This window comes from Micropterus salmoides, unplaced genomic scaffold (assembly GCF_014851395.1).
Source record: "Micropterus salmoides isolate LMB-PRFRI ecotype aquatic unplaced genomic scaffold, ASM1485139v1 Ms_hic_scaffold_12, whole genome shotgun sequence".
Lineage (NCBI taxonomy): Eukaryota > Metazoa > Chordata > Actinopteri > Centrarchiformes > Centrarchidae > Micropterus > Micropterus salmoides.
This window is the reverse complement of record NW_024040263.1, coordinates 31,164,719-31,191,255: the sequence shown is the minus strand read 5'-3', so window position 1 is coordinate 31,191,255 and position 26,537 is coordinate 31,164,719. Positions and strand designations below refer to the sequence as shown.

The window sequence follows — 26,537 nt, the reverse complement described above, 5'->3', positions numbered from 1 at the left end:
CACAGCTGGAGAGACAGAGAGGGGGAGAGGGAATAGGAAAATGCACAGCAATAGTCTCAATAAGAAGAAAACCGAGGTGGGGGAAAAGGGGCAGTGTAAAGACAATCCTGGCAAGTTTGCACTGAGAATACGTTTTCGAGCACTGAGCCGGCAGACACGCCATTAGTTTTCATAAGACCATCATGCGGTGTTTTCTTATCAATTTGTACTAATTTTTACAGTAAGTGTCTGTCATGGCCGGGTGCCTCGGGAGCTAATTGACAGATTGATTGTGATAAATATGTTGTGGTATGAATGGTGAGTGGGTGCAGCGCAGAGAAACACACCCACTCAATTTGGCTGGAGATAGAATATTTTTCTGGTTAGTCTTGTAACCTTGGATTCAGAATATTGATCATGGTTAGCTTTCATAGGAAATAATGCTTTTCAGTAACAAAATGTCAGTTCAAACTTGCTATGGGCTACAAAAAAGATGCAAATTAGGTATTGTATTCAATCTTTAAGGGTAAAGCTTTTCCATATTTATTTACTGTTAACCCACACATGTAAAGCCCAAAATCAACAATTACTGCGCTAGTATACTCCATAAAATTCCTTGTCTTAAGGTCAAACAGCTGAGAAGAAAAACTAATCTCAACACTTCCTCAACTTTTAATTATTAGAAAAGGCTCAGTTATTTACTAAAACAGCTGGGCACTGTGGTTTGAAGCAAACATTAACCAAACAGGAGGAAATTGTGCACTTGTTGGGGACTATTTTCAGCTAGGGATCAATACACATTTGGTCCTCTAGTGAGTATTAATGGCACTGGAATGGTGTATGTGGGATCAACTTAACCTTTGTGTGGACATCGCAATCACGATGTCGTCATGTGCAATTACATAACCGCAAAACGGATACGATTTAATAAAACAGGGTGAAGATAAGGAAGGTTTGGGTTTAGCTAGCTGGTCAATTAACATTAGCTGTATTGGTGCCTTTGGTCGTTCAACATGTTCAACTTTTCATAAAGCCGACATGCTTGTCAGTCACTTTTTGTCAACCGACCAATTACAGCCTAGATGGGGCAGGGCAATAAAAACGTTTGACGTGCTACGGCAAATCATTAAATGTTGAACAATATGATTATTGAATTAGTAAGTAGCATTAAGAAATTAAAGACCAATGTTGAGCCTTTTGCTTGCACCAGCATTACATTTTAAAAAACAGAAACAGAAATGAAACAGCTGTAACTGGATTTGATAGTCAACTAGTGTTAAAATAATATACTATTATATGAAATTCTAATGCATGTAGTAATAAATATATAATTGTTATAGGTTACTAACAGTATACCTTTAACTCAACATTATACTCTTTATTATAATATTATACTAATACACTCATGTATACTAGTTTCTCTTCCAGGTTGCAGATAGAGCCTCTGGACAGATGTAAATTGTAAAAGTTTCAGGATGACAGTGTGCCAATATGTGCTCCTTCTAGCCGTCTCCTCCGTAGAGCAACACGGTCCCCTTGTTCTGTTTTTAGAACGTGTTGCACAATTCAAATTCCACGTTGAGATGCAAAATAATAACAGTACAGTAGTGGTAATAATAGAAATACAGGATTACTACAGTAGACAGCAAACTTTAACACCAACATACTGTACGGGCAAAGCAGCCACAGCAGCTACACAGTCAACAACAGGAGCTAATGCATGAGAACTGAAGAAGATGAAGAGGGAGAGACAGCACCTGGATGCGGGCGTGAGATGTGATCTATGGATGGTTCATCTTTGTATCTATTAATGCAGTGAAGATACAGATGTTTCATAGAGGAGACGAGCGTCTGTCTTTCACTGTTAACTGAGTCCAGTCTGCAGTGTATTTCATACAATTCCATGATAAACCACACAACTGTAGAGTAACATTAGGCTTCATGATCAAGGAAAGTTTTTATATCACATCCACATTTCTGTCAATATCCACAAGCTCGTCAACACATGATCTCTCTAGCTTGACATTGATGATAGCCGATAGCCAGCCTGACTATGGGTTCTTGCCTTATTTATTCGCTAAATTTAGCCGACTTCTCTTCTTAGAAGTGCACAGTCACAGCATTGACACATCAGGATGTGTTCAAGAAGTCTCCTGGTTGGGCGGTGCTAGATTTGTTTCAAACAATAGTCATATGTAGCCCGGTTTTCCAGTGGTTCATAGCAGGCTCTAACCACCACTGGTTATGTGCGCAGCGTTTCACTTGATGTTGCCCAGTAAGAATTCAGAATCTCAACAAAAGACACTGGTGTCTAAAAACTGTACTGGGGCCATCATCATGAGGGGCAAATGGCCAAACTAAGAGGCAATGGGGGCCAACACATTCACTTTTACTCAGTTGGATAGAACCTGGAGGTGGATTACAGGAGGAGTTCCTACCTCGTGTCTTGTCTGATGACCTTGCCTTGGGATTGGCTCCAAGCCTGGGACAAGGGTCCTCCATGAGGATCGATCTGATGACTTGGGGCTCCGACTACATGGTTGAAGAGAGAGAGAGAGCCAGGAAAGCATGGTGTTGTTTGATCTGGTAACGCTCAGAGATCCAATCTTCGAGTTTGGCAATTTTTTGACTTCAGCAGTCTGGAGGAGAGCTGAGTGGTAACATAAATGTAAAAATGTAACTGCTAGGTCAGTTGTAGCAATGCTACTACAACAAGCCAAAAACAGAGCAGGATCTGTTTACTGAATTGTCAGGTGCAGGATCTACTGCTCAAGTAAGGTCCACCTACTTGATAACCGAAATATTGATGAGCAATAGAAATCAATCATAGACATCACATTATAAAAAGCACTTAAATCTAAAAAGCTTTTTTGTTGTTGTTTTTTTTTTCTTTCTTGGGCTGATCAGACAAAATATATCTTACTGGTAAGATGATTAATTCATTGTTGGTATTGGTCTTCTTGTGGACAGAATATCACCAGCCTATTCCTTTAACCTCAGCTCTACTGATTATTACCTGCAGCATGTTTTGTATGTAACAAGCAGCAGCATGCCTGGCTGTTTTCCAGGATATTCGGCCACGTCAGTCATCGCTCAGAATGGCAGCTGGTGAAAATAGACTTCAGGTCCATCTTCAACAGGAGGTGTACAGAGGCGGATTATCAGACGTGGCACCTACACAACCAGGTACGGTCCGTGCCGGCATGGAAATAAAGACTAGATTTGTTTATCATCCTAAACATCATCCTACATCCTAAAAAATGTTTTTGACTCTTGGTGGAGAAATCTGCACCTGAAGCTTAATTGGAATTGAACCTCACACTAGATTAATTTGCTCTTTTAATGTAGAGGCTTAACAATCAACATGAGGTTAGTGCAATATGAAATTTTGGATCAAATTACCATTAAAGCAAGTGATGCATCACAATAGTGATTGTATTTTTTTTTTTTTCTTGTAAGAAAATTAAAAAGATCGTACTGCTGTAAATAGTCTATTGTTCCACACAATCCCTTGGTCACTCAGTCAGTCAGTATGTCATCATAGCAAAAACTGGATTTACTTAATATTGTGCAGTAATTTAAACATTTGAAAATACTTACAGATCATCATCATTTTGCAATATCACTGACAGGTTATACAATTACTTTTTTTTTTAATAAAACACTACCTAGAGTTGTGATATCTCTGTGATGGTCAAGTAATGTGCCATGTAATGATTATTGTATGTGTGTATGTTTATAGGATTGTTTCATGAGGTCTTAAGGTCTTAAAAAGTGCTTCATTCTTAGTTATCAGATGTTATGTTAAATCTCGATCAGAAATTGTAAATAATAATAATAATTGTGAACTTTGGCTGACAAGGATGGATGAGTAATATGTCAAACATGTTAAAGACCCCCATGAAGCTGGTGGATATTTCACTTTTTGGTCACCGTTGGTGTCTGTAATCACTCCCTTATTCACTCATTCGCTACTTGCTATATATCCAATCCACTATTATATAATACTCAGTAGTAGTACAGTGAGCAGGAATGAGCACTTGTGAATCATCATCATTGTCTATCTATAAATAGTGTGCACTGTGTAATAAATTGGGAGTGATTTCAGATACAGCCTTTGACATACATGTACAGTATCAGCAGAACGTAGTGTACAAGCTGTAGATGCCACATTCTTGTTCCATTGTGGGAACTGTTGAGGATGATGTATAGTGCACATGGAATTCAGACACTCAAATAAAATAGCAGAAAGTAAATATAGTCCTCTATGCAACACACTGGGAGTGATTTCAGACACAGCACATTTCTAATGTGAGCACTCTTAGCTTATGGCTGCACCTCCATTCTGCTGCATAAACAAACCCCCTAAAGGGGATTAACATTTTCATAATTAGCTATTATTATTTCAAAGTAAGAAAATTAAATACTCTAAAGTGTGTAGGGCTCGTCTTTCCTGTAACACACACCTCCTAAACAGAGGTTCACTTCAGAGAGGTCCCCTCCCATTGTCAGGGTAATGTCCGATCACACGCTGACCATCTCTGCTTTTAGCCTGGCTGTGTAGGGAGTGGATCTTTCAGTTTCCAGAGAACCTTTGCAGATTCTCCACAGATTCCTGCTGATGCTCTGAGTGAGCATAAAACCTCCCCGGGAACCCCTCAACACGGCTACACCTGAAGCCGAGCCAGAGAGCATGCCTTTATTCATGGCCCGGTTCTGTAATTGGTTTAGACACCCATATGCTCAGAGCTGGCTAATGATCACAAAATATAGCATAGAAGACGACCAAGCCAATTACAGGGTCAACCTGCCTAAATGTAGAGACACTGTAGGTCCTAGTCTGCTACAAAAATAAACCGAGTGCTATCTTAAAACAGAGGACCGAGTTTGTGTCTTAACATCAGTGGGAAAGTTAAGGACATTTTCAGGAGCTGGGAGTCTATTTGTGGATCTGGCCAGATTTTTTTAAGCATCTCACTACTGACACCTAATGCACAAAGACAGAATGTTCTGTTAATAGAAACAGAGCAGCAGTGTAGGATGGAGGATGCAGTGAAACAGGCTGGTGTTATCTTCTCATCTTTTTTGTACTCCAACTGATTTTTATAGTCACTTCCTACACATAGATACAAGGCTAAAAATGGATTGGGTGCTGGCAGATTTTGCAGCTGAAGCTCCTTCTTATTCGTTCATCTCAATATAACAAAAAAAAAGAACTCTTAGCATAATCTCCAGTGTGACACTTGCAACGGAAGAACAGTTGTTGAGTTTAGCACACCACACAGCACGAGCCCGTAAACATTCGCTGAACAGGAATGCACAATGAGCTGATGTTGAGCAAGACAATGGTGCTTTTCACACACAGTGTGATGCACACATGGTTGGTTGCATTGTGTAAATTATTTATGGTGGCAAGTTACAAAAGCAGCTCAATTTTAAAACTCTCTCCGGGTGACTTTCCTCTCTGTTCTCTCTTGAAATCGGGCCCACAGGGCGAGCCGTGCCTGATGGGAGTGAAAAGAATATATCGGAAACTGAAGTCCACATCCAGGTGTGTTATGGGAAAGATGTACTCTGTGTCGATGACGTCGGGCCCCTGTGACTGTACGGAGGCAGACTTTGAATGGTGAGTATGCTTTTCTGTTTTTAACCATCCAGCACACTAAAAACTTTGAGTACACAGATTGACTCTTATTTGTCTTGTCTTATTTAATTTGTACCAGTTATTCAATCAGCAGCTGGTGTAACAAATGGATACATCTGAGAAGATAAACAGAGAGTGAACATACATTCTCATACTATATACAGATCGTGTAATTTATATCCCAATACAACTCCTTTGTGGGCAATTCTAAGCCATTATTCTATACCGATATTTACAAAAACAGACATCTCTGTGATACACTACACTACTATGAAAATATCACTGGCAACCATCATGATTCCTTGTAGTTCAACACAGAATAAAGTAAGTGCAAAAAGCTTTAAGTTGACTTGTCTTGTTCATGTAAATGACTTGGAGATAAATAAGCTTTTAAAAGTTGCAGCCGTCAACAAGCCAATAAATGTGATAACTTTTCAAATTCTGGGGTAAAAATGTTTCAGTTTGATTTTTGTTTCTGTGGGATTCACCATCATTTGGAGGACAGATAACAAAAGTGGGAACAACAAATAGAAGTTAACCAAGGAAGTGTATTTCTAATCTGATCCTCAGCCTTATAAATAGTGGAAATACATTTGCCATATGTCCCAGGGTTTAATGAAACTGGGCTTAAGTGAAGGATACGGGAGGGATGAAGAGATACCATAATGGATAACATTCTCCAGATTATAATTGTATAGTAGCTCTAGCAGAAGGTTTCTTGGAAGGTGCTTAATGGAAACCATTCAACTGCTTAAACACGTACCTGTATCTTTGTATGTGTGTGTATGCGCCTGTGTGTAGACATGTATTACACATGTTGTGGGGACATAAATCAGTTTACACAGTCACATCATAACAGAACAGGTTCCATAAATCATTAAATTTGAATTGATGGAAACTGATGATTTTACTGCTTGAAGGACAGATTTCAGTGGAATCTGCTTTTGTAGCGGCTGCTAGTGAGTCTTCCTATTACAAGTGCAGTTACAGAGAATGTTTTTCTACATCCTCACAACCTGCTTTCTTTGAATTATCCGCAGTATTAATAGTGCTTTTTTTTCTTTCTTTTTTTTTTGCTTTGGTCCCAAATCTGCAGGTCTCTTGAGTGAGGCAGCTCTTGGAATAAGCACCATCAAAATCATAAATCACCAAGCCTAATAGCTTTCATTAACAATCACAACACTTTTGCATCTGTGTGCATGTCGCACTAATTGGGGCAATTTGTTCCTATCATTTTGGGGACACAGCATAGCTCTGCCTTTTCATCTGTAGGACAAACAACTCATAGGCTGTGTTTAAAAGGACCGCACAGAACAATAGTTGTTACTACAGTGAAGTCAATACTAAAAAGACAGCAGGTTTAATCTCCCACAATTCTGTATCAGAATTTCAATATCCACTACGTCTAAAATACAGAGCAGGCTTTTCAGCTCAGAATATGTACACAGTCATTTTATGTGTCTCATTTTAAAATATTTGCACCTGTCTTGTCTGTAAGTGTTTCCTCTGTGGTTCCTTATTGGATAACTGCTTCTGTTTTTGTCTCCTCGGCTCATTACAGTGATTATGGCTACGAGAGACGGACCAACGGCAAATGCACACCTGCCTTTTGGTTCCATCCATCATCGATTTCCAGAAGTTGCACCACGGGGATGACTTTCCTTAACAGCACTGGGTAAGCACAGGACGAGAGCTTAGTAGAATCAGCGCACACATCACTAAGTAGTGACTCGCAGGCATTGGGTAAAATGAACAGTTTATTTGAGTTGAATAGGCCGACATTAATTACTTTCTCAGGGACAAAAATGACTATGGGGTGAATGATCAAACATGTACATAAAAACAATCATAAACCAGCGAGTATAAACCCCTCGTACCAATGTAGGTGAAATAGTGTTTGCAATTCATGTCAAGAATTTCAAAAAGGTATAAATGAAGGATTCAGTATCCGGTGTGTAAAGCACTATGGATTTTCCATAATGTTCTCTGTCTGACAAAACAACCTCACATCAATGTCCATTTAGTAGCTCTTCTGGAGCTTTCAGTCATTTCAACATTTAAGCCAATTACAACATATTCATTTCCATCTACCAATGAAAACCACATCATATAACTGAACACTACTTTATGTTAACAATGGACACTGCTTTCTTTATTCAGTTTTGGAATTTTTGAAGGCACTATGGATACGTTTCCATTCAGAATTCAGACACTAAAAGAGAATGGCAGACCTTGTGCCCTGTATAGTACATAAGGAGTGATTTCGGACATTTTCTTCACAGTTTAGATTGCCTGTCAGAGAACACCCTGTTTATGTTCCTGTTTGGGCCCCTCACCACACACTTAACTCAAAGAACGGCAGACCTTCGTAATGTGATGTGTTTGTTATAATAGAGTCTATATGGGTGTCCCCATATATTATATATCAACGCCTTCCACAATGGATGCCTTAGGGAGATTTGCATCAAATGAACAGCTATACAAGATGAAGTGCAGTATGGTGCTGGATATCAAAGGCCACCGAATCAGAATGACTAGGGCATGTCTTCAAAATGGCCCGGGATCAAATCCCAAAGCTTGACCTGGGATGGACTCCATCAGGGAAAAGGAAGGAGCTGCTTCTAACATGTAGCACAAGACAGGTCTATATGGTGGCAGATGGTCGAAGCCTTATTTCCCATCAGGGACGAAGAGGATTAAAGAAAAGATAAGATGGCAGACAGTACATGTAGCTTACTTATGTAACTTTCATTTACACATTCACATCTATTTGAAACAGCACAGACTGAATTTTAATTGGTTCAACCATTTTCTCATTGACTTCCAGTGATTTCCAGCCGTGCATATCATTTAGATTTTTTATGTCCAACTCCGGCCCTTTAACTACTACGGTATTTTATCCACATCTATGGATAAATTTATGAGCTTTTTGTGTTTTTTGACAGCTACAGGAAAGTGGTCTCTAATAACTGTACCGCTGGAATCAGCACAGAGTACACAGCCAAGAGGCAGCAGTGTCCCACCCAAGCACCCAAAGGTCTCCACCTGGTCACCAGCGAGGGCACGCTGACAGCCACACTGGGCACCAATGTCACATTCCTTGTTTTTCTGGAGGAGGTGAGCTGTTTTCTGGACTAAAAGTCTCATGAACTCTCACACCAATTAAATGTCATTATATTCAGTAAGCAAGGGTAGTCTGAAGTTTTTAACCGAGAGTCTGTGCGAGTGAACACATGCATTTACAAGAAATATTTTATTGCTACTGTGTAAAGGGAATACTGCTGGTAAAAAGCACCATATTTGTTTAAAGTGTTTGCAAACCACATTATTACACTTTTGTGTATATAGCAGTACATTTACATAAAAATTGCGCAATACACTACTTTAGAATTCATTATTCAATTTTACACGTAACTATGTGATTAATCGCAAGAAAATCATGCATGAGTTTGTAAAATGATTTAGTAATTCCCTAGTTTGAAACTCGCTGGTACTACTAAGAACTGAGGAAGGACTTTACACATAAACAGCATGAACTCTGTACTTAAGATACAGTAAAATATAGCAACAAGAATTCAACCCTTTGGACCCCTTTATCTGAAGTACCATACACTGTGACTAGTACATACCCTTTTAACATGAATGACCACAGTGACTACCAAAGATATGATCCTTGCAGTGCAAGTGGAAAGACATCATTACACATCTTTTTCACAAGTGCATTGGCCAATTCAGTTCAATTCATTTTTGTTTACATAGCAAACGTTATAGAGGATGTCTAGACCATACTCATACTTTCTACTATAATTAACAACAATTCCCACCGTGAATATAACTAGTTACATGAAACCTGAGTGAATCTGTGGGTGATAAAGTGCTAACTCTGCAGAGTCCCTGAAAGTGTTAGTCCTGTGCAGGGCGACGGGGCGAGGACAAGCATCACACTGGACTTCGGAGACGGCCATGCTCTGACCTACTCCAATGTGAGCTCCATTGAGGACGGGATCAAACATATCTACAAAGCTGTGGGAATCTACCGGGTGACGGCCACTGGAGAGAACAGCCTCGGCTCAGAGACGACCTTGCTCTACCTGCATGTAACATGTGAGTTTTGTAAGATTTGTGTATAAAAATGCTTGTGTGTATTTATTTAGATAGGGGAATCTCCAATTTTTGCGCTTATGCGTTCGGCTCGTTGTGTTTTCCACTTTTTATCACATGCAGTGGAATTGCGGCCGTCTAGTTGTACACAGTGTACCACATTCTGTGCTTTATCTCTTCACAGAACATGCTCCCCTCCCATAACCAAACAAACAAGAGAGATAAAACAAATCCCAATACACTTCCACTCAAGTCAGGTCATGCTTTGCAGCCACTTAGCCCACAGAAGCCACGGAAGTCTCATATGTGACGAGACTGACCACCCCTGGTGTATTTGAGGGGTGACAGATGTAACAGAGCTGACTTATTGATCAGGGAGCGCCGTTGCCCCCACCAATCTGTCAATCCTATGTGCCAGGCGAACAAATAGAGCCACCGCAGGCTCATGAGTGCCACGGATGAAAAATAACACAGATGGCAGCCAACACTCCTAGCGCAGAAGCGAATTCTGAACAAACTCAACCCACACCCAACTAAATACTCTCCACTTTCTTTCTTCATTTGAAACAATGAAGTTGTTGTTTCTTCTTTTTGCACATTGCGGTGCAGCGCATTGAGTTCACTGATGATGTATATGTGTTCCTGAGTAGGTCAGCTGGAGTATATCCATCTCTCAGCTCCCTTTGTGGCGGTGAGGAATAAGGAAGTGAACCTCACTGCTGTTCTGTGGCCCAGCCAAGTGGGAACGGTCACCTACATCTGGTGGATCGGAAATAACACGGAGGTACTTTACACTTCTCTCTGAGCTTCTACTTCTGTTACGCCTTTGCCTGTTTGCAATTAAGTATGCTGCTGCTGCAAAATGTGAGTCTCATTATTTTGTGAAGCTATTTTTGTGCATCCAAGGTGGCAGACATTGTGGCCTTGTTAATCAGCTTCAATAAAAATTGCTAATCATGCTGACGAATAAGAGACACAAAGCAGCTTAATTACAGATGGCCAGTGAATTCCATCATTCTTTCTTACTCTTTGCTTAAACTAAGATCTTAAGCTGCCAGGCAGAGCTGATCAAGCCCATAAAGTCAGAGGAGACACATTTTTCTTCTAAGCTTTAGTGCTAGGGTGGCCATTTAAAAACTGGGCAGTGGGCCACAGTTGGTCAATGAATTTTTTTAAATAAACTAGAATTTGGCTTGAGCTTAATTCTAATAAATTGCACTGCATGTACATTGCACATCCTAGATGTCAACTGCTAGCTAGTCTGATCACTAGAGGCACTACCATTTTGAACAACTACAACCTACAATGATTACTAAACATTTTCCACAGTTGATCAAACGTTGCCGAGCCGAAAGGATGGGAGATAGCGAGCAACGTCTTATATTTTTCTGTTTATTGCCCACAATTAAACAAGTTCGACCACCCCTGGTATTTAGCCACGCAGATAGTTTTAGTTTTATGCGCACAACCCTCTGATCCAAATCCTGGTATGATGATTTTGAGACACTGAAAGAACAACCTCCATCTCTCTGGACAAATAGATAGCTGAACGCCCGGCCCTGTATGTAGAAATGCTCCACTCTCGCTATCTGTCTTCATAATTGTCATTGTATAAATGTGTTTGTTCAGCACCAACAGGGGCCTTCCACAAGGACAGCCAGTTATGTCAGTTGGTAATAAACTGCGGCAGTATTAGCATCTGATAGCTATTTGAAGAACAAATGGAGACATGAGTAATGACAGGAAGGAGCTGCCGGTGTCACACAGGAAACTCTCTGTTGCCCCAGATACTGTATCCAGCACAGCACAGATTGTTGCAAAGCTCTCAGTGTATGCTCCTCCGTGTGTGTGTGTGTATTTGTGGGTAAATAACAGTGGTGTGAGACCAGCCGTTGATAAGGGTCTCTCACCAGAACCCCCCAGACTCTGACTTTCCGTCTCCCTCTGCCCTGCCTTCTCTGTCTCTCTCTCTCTCTCTCTCATTCTCCCTCAGCAGCCACTAATCACCCTAGAGGGAAGTGTGGCGTGCACGTTCTCCCAGGAGGGCATCAGTACAGTCACTGTGCAGGTGTCTGCAGGGAACGCTATTCTGCAGGACAGAAAAAACATTGCTGTCCACGGTGAGCCGACCCCGTGACTCCATCTGGGATCCTGTAGCTCTGTAAACACACATGTCTCACCACAATCTACAGTACTTAATAATATACAGATAGATGTTATCCATATTTTTATGAAAGGATAATCCCGCTTAATTACAACTTGGGTCTTATTTGTTGTTTTGGCTATCATCCTTATTGGTGATATTGAGTTATAACATATTATGTATTATGTAAATACTTATTAACCATAACATCTTTTCTGGGAACACAATGGCATCTCCCAAAAAGTCAGTCAGATGATCAGATTTAAACCAACAACTAGGTTCACCAAACAGTAAAAAGATATCCTCAGGATGCCTATCGTAAGTCACAAATTACAGACCGATACCTTAGTGCAACTTTGAACTGCTGTATACTGTTCTTGTACGCACAAAGTTTTCTTGTTGAGTAGAGTATTATTAAAGATTCTTGATAACACCTTTAGAGCCTGGCACAGTGAAGCACCTGCCCACATTAGAGAGCCGCTGCAGCCCTTAATCACCAGCAGGTCTCTAAGGTCCTTTGATCAGGGTTCGCTGATTGTTCCTGGCTCCAGGCTTATAGCTAAAGGAGACTGTGCTTTTAAAATTGTTGCTCCTAAACTTTGAAGTCCTGGTACATAACATTGTCTTATATATCACTATATGCCAGGCTCTGGATGGGCAAGTTTTGGTATCAGAATCGATATCCATTGTTGTTCAACATGCCTATGTTTTTGGTGAATGGTGAAATGATCATTTTTTTGTTCTAATCTTGATGATTACAGCTTACAGCTCCATGGAAATCCAAAATCCATGTCTTAAAATATTAGAATAAAGAATGTGTAATACAGAAATGTGGACCTGAGAAGAGCCTTTAAGCTCTCAGTCTGGTTCAGTGCACACAACCACAATCATGGGGAAGACTTCTGACCGGACAGTTGTCCAGAAGACACTCACTGACTCCCTCACAAGGAGGCTGAGCCACAGATGGTCATTGTTGAAAGAGCAGGCTGTTCACAGAGTGCTGGATCTAAGCATATTCATGGACTGGAAGGTTAAAGTGTGGTAGGAAAAGGTGCACAAGTAACAGTGGCGGCCGCAGCCTTGAGAGGATTATCAAGAAAAGCAGAGGGGGGGGGGGGCTTCACAAGGAGTGGACTGAGCCTGAAGTACTGAGTGCATAAATTAACCTTTTTCAGACATTTCTGTCTTATACATTCTTTATTCTAATATTTTTAGATATGGAGTTTTCATTTCCAAGATCTATAAGCTGTAATCATCAAGATTAAACAGCAAAAGGGCTGAAATATTTCACTTATCTGAAGGTTTCAGTTTTTGACTTAAATTACGGGAACAATTTTTGTTTCAAATTTTCTGATCAATTTTCAGATACACCTGTATCTGTTTGCAACTAATGAGCGCAAACGGAGTTAACGATGCTCACACATTGTGCTTTGTGGCATACCAAACAGGTGTTTTGTGACCCATCAGATTCTGTGTCTAAATGCAAACCATGATCTTTTTTCCTCAACCTAACCAAGTAGTTCAGGTGCCTAAACCTAAACAAACTGTGACCGTTTCACAACATTACCCATGTGTTAGAAAGCCTGGCAGAACGCATCGAGGGCTTAACTTTCCATTTGGGTCGCAAAATCTGAAGAGTCATAGATTTTTGTGTAACATTGGGAGTGCATTTGAAACAACACATTGAGTGAAGGCATCCAACCAGTCTTGGGAAATATGTGCGAGTAAATGATGAGCACACAAAATTATTAACAAAGGGTAGGACCACTAGCCAACAGCCACAAAGTTCCTCCACCCAAGTCAAAAAAACGGTAGAAATGAATATGAACTAGCTCTTTTTAATCGATGTGAACTGAACTTTGAGCTAGTTCTTGTGAAGTGTCAAGTTTCACCTAAATTTCTCCTGCAGGGAGAAAATATAAATAAATGTAAATCTTGCCTTATGTTATCTTAACTTTCACAGCACTGTCGATATTGGGAGAGAAAAAGTCGAATGAGTGCATCATTCACTAGTTTTAAAATGTCCTGTGGATTCTTCTTGTAAATAAACAAAGTTCCTGTGGCCTAACAGATGTGTTCAATGGATTTCCTTCCTCAAAAAACCTTTGCAAAGCTGATTTCAGATCCTGTGTTTATATCCGTGTTTGCTAGCTTAGATTCTTACTCCTCCTTGCCTTATTTAGTTCCTTGCTCTGTTTCTTTGCCTGTTACTACCACCACCACCTGTTGATTAGCATAGCGATGTGGTCAGGTGACGTGTATCTTGGTGTTTGCCTGCTCAAGCATGTGCATCCTCGTGCATGATAGAAACAAATGTGGACCAACTACACAAGTGACACAAGTGTCAAAACCTCCACAGCGCACCTTCAAGCCTGTGATTTACGTGTCCTGTTGTGTTTTTTTGATGTTTGATGCTTTATTTTTGAAACACGTTGTGTTGTCTGCTCTTGATAGGTGCATAAGAAATTACTTACTTACTATAACTAACATTTCAGGTGTGCTCACGTTTGTTTTCACCTCCAGATAAAGTTGGTTTAGATCATTTGTATAAATTTTTTGCTTCTTTACAACCTGTTGGATGGTCTGGCCTCTTGTGGTTATTGTAAAGTTGGACTACTTTATACACATGTAACTGTTATTGCTTCGATAAGATCTGAAAAGATTGCCAAAACAATAAAAATAAGATAGTTGAAATAAGCTGGAGTTATCCTCTAGTGAAGGTGGTAGATTTTGGTCCATGTGAGCTGAATCTAATGGGTTGATCTCTGCATTTAACAACTGATGAAAAGTCAAAGCATCTCACATGAATTTACTCTCTTCTCTGCAGAATATTTCCGATCTCATCTGCTCGCCTTTTCATCAAACCTGGATGACCACAACCCTGACGTTGCAGAATGGAGGCTGGATGTAAGCCGAGTCATCAAGAACTCTCTGATCCAGGTGAAGCTCTCTCAGGTCTTTTAATGGAAACCGTGGCTTTATTCTGGTAAATACTGTCAGTGCTTGACCGGGCCAGTGACAGTCTATGAGTGCAGCGTGACCTTCCTGAGGCTTTGAGACATGTATCTGACTTTTATGATGATAAATGACAAGGCAAGAGGGAGGAGAGGGGGGAAAATACAGTTCAAGAGCACGCTGATTGCAGTGGCTCGCACACACTCTGAGTTCAGGGACATGCAGTAACGAGGTTGTGGATGTTGAAATGTACAGAAGAATAAATGTCAGAAAGTGCCTAATGTGGGTTCTTACACTGACCTGAAGGGACGCTTGGAGTCAAGTGCTTTGCGATCTGTCAAGTGGAAGACATGATTCAAACCCACACATGACATGTCAGGTACAGACTTTGCCTCATTAACTTTCTGTTTTTTTTTAGAACATCCTTGGAACTTTTCGGATTCCTACGAAAAAGCAATCTGGGCATTGCATCATGTTTTTTGATCCTGCAAAATCAAAACTGATGCCAAAAATATACCCGGCTGTTCAGTCTTCAGTGAACATGTCTGTTTTGTTATTTGTTACTAACATCATTTTTTCTTGACAACCCCTGCCTGGAAGGCAGAACACGGGAAAAAAAACAAAAAAAAACACCCAAAACATTTCAGATGAAAATATGACATGATAGCTTAAAACATTCACATTCACAAGACTCACTGCAGCAAATCCATGCAAGAGCTGGAATAAGAACTGGAGGCTCTTGCAGGAATCAGGGAAAACTTTCAGTAAATTACTCTATATTTGTTTTATATTCCTAGCAGACTGAGTAGACATTAATATCAGATTGTGCTCAGTCTCTCAACAAAGAGTCAGCTATCAAGTCTGTTCTTCCTCCAGAGGACAGGCCATTGTCAGTATCCACAGCAGATGTGAGAGGAGTCCTGCTGAGAGTGACTATGAGTAGAGCTGCTGGGCCTGATAACATCCCTGGCCGTGTACTAAGAACATGTGCCAATCAGCTAGTGTGCTTCAATACAACCACCATCATTCCTGTACCTCTCATAACATAATTGTTTGGGGACAACATCAACCGGATTATTAACAACAATGATGACAATTCAATAACCACATGTAGTCCACCTGTAGAAGACCCCTTGTCCAGTTGGTGGCGATTGTGCATATTAATTAGCTGCTGTCTAGTAGACTTGTCTTTGATCTCACATGCACGACCTCATTGTCTGGCTGGTTTTAGCCATCACATTGGCAGGCTATATCGCTACATAGCCCAGCTATCGAAAATGTCTTGCAGCTGCAGCATGTCTGAAGTTTCTTTAGAAAGTTCTATAATTGTATTGTGGTTGATAAACAAGGTGAAAAAGAAGGATTGATGAGGTGGAGAGTGAAGCACAAGCAGGTAATACCGACATAATACTGAACATTATACGTTTTTCATTATAAGTGACAGCAAGGAGGTAAAAATAATTCTTCTGCTACTTGTGGTGACATAGACTTTATAAAAGAAGTGGACGTAGTCACAGTGACGTCAAGTGAACTCTCAAGTCTGGCAGTTTGGCCATCGCCATCTTATTTTTTTGCAACCAGGAGCCGGACGTGACGGGATTTTGACGAGAGGGTGGCGCTAGCCAGCCTGTTTAGCAAGGTGCATCCGTAATTTAAGTTAACTGTGATTTAACTGGGATGCTAATTTTGGCTAGCGAAAAACAGGCTTAAAAACAAAATGTACTTACCGGATGAAATTAACAGCTGACTCTGAAAAAAGTTTTTCAACGGCGCTGGTTAAATTTACACATGCAGTGGATACTAGTCACCTCGATCCTGACGCCATAGCAGTGACTTGTCAGTCCAAAGTTAGCCACACCCTAAAGCATACTCTGCTTTGTCATCTATTTTACTCTTAAACAATGAATCACGCTGTGTTGAAGAAGATTTGAAATTAGTGATTGAAACCATAAACTTACTAGGAAAGTGTTTACTGAGGTAATAAATCAAGTGAGAAGTCATGTTTTAGGGTCATTTTGTTATTAAGTCTGATGCAATCACACTTCTTTTTGCAACCACGGCCTTTTTTAGACCCTAATGAGAAAGTCTAACACATCCTCACACATCTCCAGGCTGGTAAAGAAAGCTCAGAAATGGCTTAAATGAAACTTAATAAGACAAAATGCCTGCCTGCACAGAGCCCAAAAAATTCTAAAAGAGTAGTACCCACCCAACCACAGCCAGTTCACCCTGCTGCCGTCTGGCAAGAGATACAGAGGCATCTGCTGCCTTACCACCAGAGTACAGAGCAGCATCTTCCCTCAGGCTGTGAGACTCTTGAATGAATGTTCAGAAATGCATCATAAATAATAGTTTTGTTTCTTTTTTTGTGTGTGTGTGTGTGTGGCATGGGACTACAGCTTGCATGTCGTTGTACAACCATGTGCTGTATAATTATAAAGAAATTAAATTAACCTAGAAATGAACCTTGAATGAACCTATGGGCAGATGCTCAACAACAAAATATCAGTTCTAGCATTTTCTTATCTTGTTTCTTTTTTTAAACGTCGTACTTCATACCTTTTTAATCCCTGAGTAATGCCTGCAGTCTTTCTCTCAGGCTGCATACTGTCTCAGCAACCTACCCCAGAAAAATAGGGCAGCCTGTATGATGCAGGAGAGGCAAAGGACTGACTGCTGCTTGTGAAGCTTCATTTCTTTGAGTGTGCAGTAATAACTGAAGGCGACTCAAATGAGAATATCAACATTTTGATCATCTTTGATTTTGAACAAGCTCTTGGACTTTCCAACAAGAAAATATGACAGTCAGAGGCTTTAGTTTTGGTCATTTATTTCGACAAACCCTATATTAATTGCTGTCTAAACAAATCATAAATTGACTTTGTTCAAATTAATTACTGTCTGAAATCCAAGTAAAAAAATGTTTAAAAAGACTCCATACATTTCGGTCAATACCAAAACAGACAACGAAACCGATGATGGACAATTTTCTCTCTTGTTCCCTTTCAGGCCACAAGCGTGAGAGAGGATCATCTTCTGGTCACCGTCCTCCCCGGTTTACCCACAGTGGCAGAATTTTTCCTTCTACCTGACAAACAGTTAACTGAGGGGAAACCAGAGAAGAGCTCTGCTCATTTAGATCAGGTGAGACACCAGCTGCTGCTCTTTCTGCTACTGTGTGTGAGTGAGTCATTCCTTTTTCCAGCCCTAGACAGTATTTGTGTAGGTGGACGGATTTCACCTTGTTATTCTCATTGTAATTCTACCATAACCCTATGCACAAGTATAAAACATTGATTCCTTTTTTTCCTGTTTTGTGAGTCATAGTTGTTCTTTTTTTCTAGCAGCAGCTTACCCAGTAATTGCCTCCTGAAAAACCATCCCAGATTTAAGTTCCTCCTTTGTCCAGCAGATGTCAGTATTGATCTACTGAAGCATGTCCAGGACTTTCCATGAGCCTAATTCTAGAACCTGCCTGAGGAATCTCGACAATAGACTCATCAATAAGCCTGAAAAGCACTACCATGTAATCAGGGGGAACAACTTTTAAACTCCCTCAAGTCACATCCTGTGGGGTTTTGAGATGGGAGGGGGGGCCGTGTCTCAAAAAAAAAAAAGCCAGACAAAGAAATTGCCATGGTTGATCAGTTCACTAAATCACCGGCGTATCAAGATGGACCGAATTAGCACTGAGCCTCACGTAACAGATAATGACTGATAATAATGTTGGATCCGTGGGAAGAATTCCACGGGCATATGTAGAGAAGGAAAGTGGGGGAAGAAATCAATTTCATCTTCCTTCCCTGCTAACACCTGGATGATCGCCTGGAAAGATCCTCCCTCCTAAAAGCCAGCGATAAATCTTCATTCAAGGTTGGCATCTTTAAAGTGTAGCGTGCTCTTCTTATTAGAATGTATAATAGATTTACTGACCCTGGTATACAGTGGGAAAAAGTGATTAGTCACAGCACAGTCTAAATTTAAACTGCTAAGAAATATAAAGGGGAGGATGAAGCACTACAAAAATTACTCATATCACAATTAATTTGGAAAATGAGACACACAAGATAAATGAAGCCCATGCAGAGGAAAAAATGGAATCAGCAGAGATAGAATGGAAGATGATGTTTAGGTGTGTGTGTCCTCTCTATGCAGCTCCATATGTGGTTGTTTCATAAGTGCAGATAAAATAGAGGAAAACTGTTTTTATGCTGTTGGAATGATGTTTAAGAAAAGGCCCATTTAACTTTAAGATTGTGCATAAGGAGAAGGATATAGACATTTATAATTGTGTGGATGTAATGTGAGGACCTGTATGAGAGAATAGATGAGGGACAGATGAGATTGGCTTTCTATAGGTTACATTTACATTCTGGTCAGGCTAATCTGTCTGATTTATATCAAAGTTGGATGTTCTCAGTGCAGAAGGTTACTTGCTAGTCTGGAAAGCAGTGATCAAGTGACGCTGCATCCTATTCATTATGCATCACAGTGGAAAGGTCCCACAGACAAAGACTCTTACATAAACAAGAAAGCTCAGATGGGGTTGTATGTAGAGGTGAGGTTTCTTTGGGTCATAAGCTCTTACAAGTAATGAAAGTAAACACAATCATTGTAATGCTCAGTGTTTAAAGTGCATCAGAGTGGTGTCAATTAAAATTAATTAAAGTCATGTTAATGCTATAATATCCTTGCAATGTCCATTGTTGATTTGGATCTACTGTACATGCAACCTCTGTGTTCATTTTGTCTGTCTCAGGCAGTAACGTTTTGGGATTTGAGAATTTTTGGAACTTAAATCTGCACTAGCCAATATTTGTATATTAACAATAAATCAAAATGTGAAAGGTGTCACAAACAGTGACAAAGCCATAGAGAATAATCACCCAACTCTGCATTTGCCCTCAGAAGTGAGGAGCCTTTTAGCACCTTTGAGCTCAGTGTTTTGGTGTTCTGACCCACAAATTCCCCTCTCATTAACCCTGTTTCCCGCAGCAGTTTTCAGGGGAAAAAAAACAGTGGATTATTTAGCAACTAAAAAGAATTTTCTTTTTAGAGTTTTCTTCTTTGTCGTCTCAGCCGGCTGGAAGGGCGTGTCATCAGTTGACTGACAGCAGCTGGCAGACTGCCGGAGACACAACTCCAAATGAATGCGATGTTACTCCGTGCCTTCTGGATGTGTAAATAGGCAACTGTTGTCCAGCTTTATATGGTGAAAATATTGTGTTTTCAGCCAGTTCGGCTGCCCCCAAGTGGACAAAAAGTCAATTAATGCAGCTTTAACCTGACTCACTTGTGTACCGCACTGCTTCCCTACCTTTACAGGCTTGTTTCCCCTAAAAATGTTTACTTCACAAGAAAAAAAAAAAAATCAAAGCCACAAAAAATAAACCTTATTTTATGTAGCAGAAACATGTTTCTTTCCCTCTTCTTTCAGTCTTGGTAATCATAATCCTCACATCTCTCAGACATTTAAACCAGAACACCTTCGGAAGTGCTGTTAAGGGCAAGTGATATTTGGACTCAATTATTTTTCAGTCTGACATTAAAAAAATGGATGGATCTGTGCAAAGATTGATCAGGACAACAAGCACATTTTCTCGGAAATGTCAGAACAGAGTAAATAAATGACAAGTCAAACTAGAGATAGATGAGACTCGGGTTTGATGATCTTGGCAATGACCTTTCTCAATAGGTGCATTCTTGTTTCTTGCACAAACTAAAACTATGTCATTCACATCCTGTCTCCCTCTCTATGTCCCAACAGCTCTCTGAGGTGCTGCTCAGTGCCTTAAATCAAAACCTTGTCCAGTTCACATTGCGGCCAGGGGTCCAAGTCACTGTGTACGCAGCTCACCTATCAGCAGGTAAAGAAACACAGCTGCCTGCGTATGTTTAGAGCTGCCCGGGAGGACATTTGTACTTCTGTAGTAAGTGGGATGGAACATAGAGCATGTAGACTATCAAGAGAACTAGATACAGTGGACAGTCGGGTATATTATTATTTTTGCTGCCCCATCAACTAATAACCCCAACCCTGTGTTTGATTGGCTCCCACCATGTAGCTACACAGGGACATTCAGAGAGTGAGCATCGTTACAAGTATGTGTGCCTCTTCCTATTGGGGATGCTGCTTCTGTCCTAAAGGGGCTTATAAGATAAAGAGTAAGATAAGTCCATACTACTGTACATTAAAATGATTCATTTACATAGGTGTCAATCATCTTGTTGACTGCTGATTGCATGATTCAGCTGGGTGGAAATACAGGTTGTGTCAGTTGTGCTGCTTACACTCTGTGGCTCTTGTCTCCCTGTCTCCGCAGCGCCCCTAGTGGACACCAGCGAGAACCACAGTGGCTCTGCCATGCTAATGCTGCTTTCAGTAGTGGTTGTGGGTTTAGCTGTATTTGTCATCTACAAATTCAAGAGGTAAAGCATTCACGAAATGTCATGTCTATATAGTCGTCACAGCGTACGCGATAGGGAGGTGGTGAAAGGTGTCGTAGCATCCTGACAGCTCAGTAAACAAAAGCTGCCTGTGAGGCTACAGAGAAGGTTGATAGCTGCCTGTCAGACATCGTTGCCGGCATACCCAGCGCATCACAGTGGAGAATTGGCTTTTCCCTCACACATCTGTTGGGATCCTGTGGAAATTCTTTTGTCAGGTCATCCTTTGCAAAAGAAATGTCAGTCAGCCGTCAGCCGCTATCAATATTAAGCCCTTTGAACGTAGGGAGTTGACCTTTCTGAAATGTTAAATTATGCCTCCTCGCCAAGGTGCATTTTCAAAGGAAAAGGGCACGAAGGGTCATGAAGATTTACAGACAAGCAGACAGAATAAAACTTTACAGACCGTGTTGCTCTTAGTTTGTGTAAATGTTGATTTGCATGCAAATGTACTTTACTGTATTGCACAAAGTTACAAAGAAGTTGTTACAAGAAATAGTTTCTGGATGCGGATGGTGTCCTCGCATTCTTTGTTATAGTTAGGTTGCTGTCCCTACCTCACTGTAAATCTTTCCTCAAGGAAGATCCCAGGCCTCAACGTCTATGCGCAAATGCAGAACGAAAAAGAACAAGAAATGATGAGTCCAGCTAATCCAACAGAGGCCACGCCCAGCTCACAGCGGGATTTGGTGCATTCTTTGGAGATTCTGGACACAGAGTTTAACTCACGGCCCATCGGTGAATATCCACTCTGGTGTGAATCTTATCTGTGGCTCGCATATTCATTTTTTTTCTACATTGCTTATTTCATCTCATCGTGTGTGTTGTTCCATGAGACTCATCCAGTGCTTTTTGTTGTGTGTTTCCCAGAAGTGAAATGGTCCGGTGAAGGAGTGAACGAGAGCTAAACAAAAATGAGTATGATGAAAAGTACAGCTGCTTCTCGGCAGTACAACACACATTGTTCTCCTCAGTACTGTCACCTTTTAATCAACTCAGAAAACAGATTGGTGACAAATTAAAGAAAAATCTAGTATGAGGTGTCTTAGTTAAAGGAAGGTTCCATTATGAGCCTCTCAGCCACAACGCTCCTTGTCATAGATACTTCAAGTCTATGGGACTAGTTGCACTCACATGGGTTTTCAGCTGGGTTGGGATCGGGTGCTATGAAGGCCACAGTATATGATTCATGTCATTTTTATATTCATCAAACCGTTTCATAAACCCTATCTGAAGTATCAGCATTAGCATTTTCTCATGTGTCTCACCTCATTTATTTTGGTTTTTCCTTTCATTTGTCACCCATTTGTATGTTGTGATATGATATTTGACTGTGATAGCCTAACATAATGTCTGTTTCCCCAGCTTTTCTTAAATGTATGTAAAAAGTATTTTTTCCAGAGGTAAAGAAATTGTGCTAGGTGTTTGTGGCTCTATGAAATTTTAGGGTTTAACACCACTACCTGTTGAATGTCAGTGCAACCATGTCATTAGCACATAGTCACATGTTGTGTTCTGTTTCAGTTTTCTTTAAAGTGAGACTGAGTAAGTTTTGAGAGAACAAATAGCAAATTGTACAAATGAAATGTTGAATTTATGACCAGATACACATTCGTCCCCAATTCAATACACTTTACAGCGTTTTGCCAAAACGACTAGTAGCTTACCGTGGCTAATGTTAGCTAGTGTTAGCAAGATTTGATTGGATATTGCTGTGTAATTGATGTTACTGAGTCAGTTTACTGACTTGAGCATTGTTTTCTTCTTGTGCCATTGTTACAGTAGTATTAGTATTTGCCTTGTGGCTACAGTGGTTGGTGTTCAAAAAACTTTCATAGTCTCACTTTGATAGCTGCTTTTCTGTTTTCGTACATCCTTTCTCATCCAATTTAAAATTTAATCAATACTATTTATTTTTGAAACACTTCTTTTTCAGTATGTAAATGCCAGCTGACTTATCTGGTGAAAGAAGTTTTACAGGTGCATTAATCAAGATTTTTTACATTAACAGTGACTCAAATAACTGTGTACGCCCACTAAGAATTGTCAGCAAATTCTAAAAATCCATAGCGTTTTAACAGTAACTAACGTCGATCCGTGTCTGAAACTGTGCCGTATTGGGTCCTTGAATTTGAGGGAATTGGGTCTTAATGCAGCATAAAAGGATGTAATGCAACCAGCTATATTTTATAGATTTACTTTCTTGTACAAAATATCCTCTTAAAACCTGCTTTTTTTTCTCCCTCTCCTTTTTACTCCCAGGATGTATGAAACCTCATGTACATGTGAAATTCTCCACAGAACTCCCCACGTACATCGTCTAAACTCTGGATCACCACTCCAGCTGTGTCATGGATATTTTTTACCCTTTGGGAAACAATGGTTTTGAGCTTTATACCTGTGCATGTTGGACCCTGCTGACACATACTGTGCTCTGTTCAAACCAGAAGAAACTATGTACAGGTTTTAAATGTTCTTTTAACATATGTCCGATAAATTAAACATTTTAAAAATGTATTTATACAAGTCAGATACATAATTCAGAGGGAACGCCAGCATGAACTAGAGTGGAAAAAATGAAATAAGCAACACTGTTTTGGTTTTGCTTACAAATCTGAGATTGGTTTGCTGTTCTATGAAGCTAACAGCAGTAGTGTATTATTTATTCATATCAATATACTTTTATGAAGTATGTTATTGAAGTTAATTACACATTTATTTTCTAAATTCATGAATGTCTATTATAAATTTGTGTATTTTAATAACAAATGTCATACTAAACAGAAATGCTGTTATAAAATATGAATAGGGTACTTCAAAGCTTTTGGTCCATTGTCTCTTGGAAAGCTGATTTATGGCACAATACACATTTTCTACTGTTTTTTTTTCTGATTTTAATTTATTAACAGAAGTACAGGGTTTGGTTTTCTGGTCTAATGTAACATTTGCTGTAAATCTAATTCTTCTGGTACTATTTATGATACATACCAGTTTGTAAAATGTTTTGTGCTTCAGACCACTCAATGGTTTTGGACTGAAAGTGATCCCCAAATATCACCAGACAACACACCTGGGGGAGGTATTCCAAAATCGTCCTCAGACACACACCCCCACTGAAACTCAGATTTACGGTGGCAGTTAGACTTCTTCTTTGTGAGAAAATCTGAAGAGCATGTCAGCGAGAAAGAGAGAGGCAGAGAGAGGTTAAGAGAGATGGAAGAGTGCTTTTTGGGGTTGTGACGCATTAAGAGCATCCGATTGGACAGAATAAAGAAGAGGTTGACTTCTTGAATACTTAATATGGCCAGCCAAGCTCAAGGCTGGCTAAGGTTGGTGACACATTCAGGCTAATGTCCTGACCCGCTCTCGAGTAGCACCCATTTTCATCCCAGCTCATTATACGGAGCAGGAGAACTAGAGCGCAGATGCTACCAGGCTACACGGATGGTTAGCTTGTTCAGAAGACTGCCAAGCCATGTGGTACTTTGTGTGTGAAATCTGACAGATGTAAATGCCTGATTGACGCCTTTAAAATCTTCGGAGGCAACTTTTCCAGATTAGTTTTCCCACTTTTTAATTTATTTATCCACAAATACAGGGGGAGCGTGGTTTTGTCAGCACTGGATGAACTTTTCTACAATTATTCGGTCATAACTGTACAGAAATTACCACAGTAGATTCACCTTCAACGTAATCAGTGGAGAATGTAAGCATAGGCCATGCAGAAGAGTGAAAACTCACACTGGCTTCTTTGCAAAGCATTATTTCATATGACCTCTGTAACAGTGTTCAGACCCATTACACACTATACCAAGTACTGAGAAGTTGCTGCAATTCATTTTAGATGAGTCTCAAGTGAATTGCTTTTCAATTGCAATTGTGGAATATATAGCAAAATACCTTCGTAGCTCTGTAGTGACTAGCCAAAAATATTGATAAGAAAAAGTGACGCTGTGGTGGGCCATGAGGTTTTTTACCCCCTGTGGGAAAATATCTCTAAGAACATCATTATTCTGAACTCTGGGATTCCTCTTTAGTAGGACTCTTGCCTTTAAGATTACAGATACAAACAAATATTAAGTGATGCTTTTGACACAAAGTCACATAAATTGTTGAAGTGAGTGGTAGGTTGCTTTCAAGATTGGCCTACCAACCAAGCAATTGGCCCCAGACTCAGTCGGGGGACTCAGAGGTGCTAGATTCACTGTGTATAAATTAGTTTGTGATAATCTAATTAATTGCAAATGTGTTTGTCAATAATGTATATACTGTTGAAATTCATTATAAATTGAAATGATAAAGGCCTTAAGATAACATCATCATGCATCATTGCATCATTACCTAGTCGTAAGGACCCATCTTTTAGAGGGGCCCTAAGTTATGATCTGCCCTTTATGTGTTTAATGTGTTATGCTACATGGTGCATTTTTAAGTTTCCACAAACTAACTACTAACAAATTCATACGGAAGGCACAGAGATTGGGAGAAATTAGAGGGTCATGAAGGGCTAACATCTCATTTTGCCCTGGGGCTGGGTTTAAGTGGGTTATTACGCCCCTGGTTGCTTATTTAGCAAACACTACCAAACAAGGAAGCTGTTTGCCATGTTTGCAGGTCCTGACTTGCATACAGTGACTAACCAACAGTTGCTCAGGCAGTATTACTTGTTTCACGCCTCGTGGCTCTACACCATAACAAACGCTGGACATGCTACAGACAGAAAACCAGTTAAACTGAAGAGTGAATGTGATAAAATTGCTGTTTTTCTGGGCTGGAAATAGTATGGTGGCGTATCCTGGCAGTGTGTTCACACACGTAGAGATACAAAGAGCCTGAAAGAGGTGGTATTATGCTCATTTTCAGGTTCAAAATCCAATTTAGGGGTTGTACCAGAACAACAATGGTTTACATGGTTTAATTTAAAAAAAACACCATATTTCTTTTCATACTGCACATTGCTGCAGCTCCTCTTTTCACCCTGTGTTGAAGGCTTCGTTTTAGCTATGGAGTGATACATCTGGTCTCTAAATGATCTTTGTTGGGAGTTGCACATACCCAGTTCCTGGTTAAGGACTACTAGCCAATCAGAAGCAGAGAAGGGCGGGTCAGTGAGAAGCCGGTAAACAGTTTCGATTCAGCTGTAGGCTATATGTTGCCGAATAGCTTGGCAACATGGACTGGAGCTAGAGTTTCAGAGCGGTGAGTTATTAATCTGTAACCATAAAGTTTTAACTGAGCTCTGTCTCTACATCACAGGAACAACTTTAT

At 40.2% G+C, this 26,537-nt stretch overlaps 1 protein-coding gene across 5 annotated transcripts in view; it reads left to right on the top strand.

The window, feature by feature from the left end:
- The window catches only part of LOC119899802 (VPS10 domain-containing receptor SorCS1), a 159,402-nt gene extending 133,196 nt beyond the window's left edge, over window positions 1-26,206 (top strand). Inside the window, exons 15-28 of one of the 5 annotated variants that reach the window (XR_005443914.1) lie at window positions 3,048-3,165; window positions 5,472-5,605; window positions 7,185-7,298; window positions 8,569-8,740; window positions 9,541-9,727; window positions 10,375-10,508; window positions 11,718-11,844; window positions 14,695-14,807; window positions 17,832-17,966; window positions 20,590-20,689; window positions 21,146-21,251; window positions 21,854-22,007; window positions 22,140-22,187; window positions 23,532-23,591. Coding sequence is in view for 2 of the 5 variants with exons in the window: in XM_038714566.1 (XP_038570494.1) it covers window positions 3,048-3,165; window positions 5,472-5,605; window positions 7,185-7,298; window positions 8,569-8,740; window positions 9,541-9,727; window positions 10,375-10,508; window positions 11,721-11,844; window positions 14,695-14,807; window positions 17,832-17,966; window positions 20,590-20,689; window positions 21,146-21,251; window positions 21,850-22,007; window positions 23,532-23,593 (1,657 nt within the window). In the remaining 3 variants the exon portion in view is untranslated. Of the gene's footprint in view, window positions 1-3,047; window positions 3,166-5,471; window positions 5,606-7,184; window positions 7,299-8,568; window positions 8,741-9,540; window positions 9,728-10,374; window positions 10,509-11,717; window positions 11,845-14,694; window positions 14,808-17,831; window positions 17,967-20,589; window positions 20,690-21,145; window positions 21,256-21,849; window positions 22,008-22,139 lie in introns of those variants that run through there. The other 4 variants (XR_005443916.1, XR_005443915.1, XM_038714566.1 and 1 more) reach the window with 4 other exon arrangements.
- The last annotated feature ends 331 nt before the right edge of the window (window positions 26,207-26,537 follow it).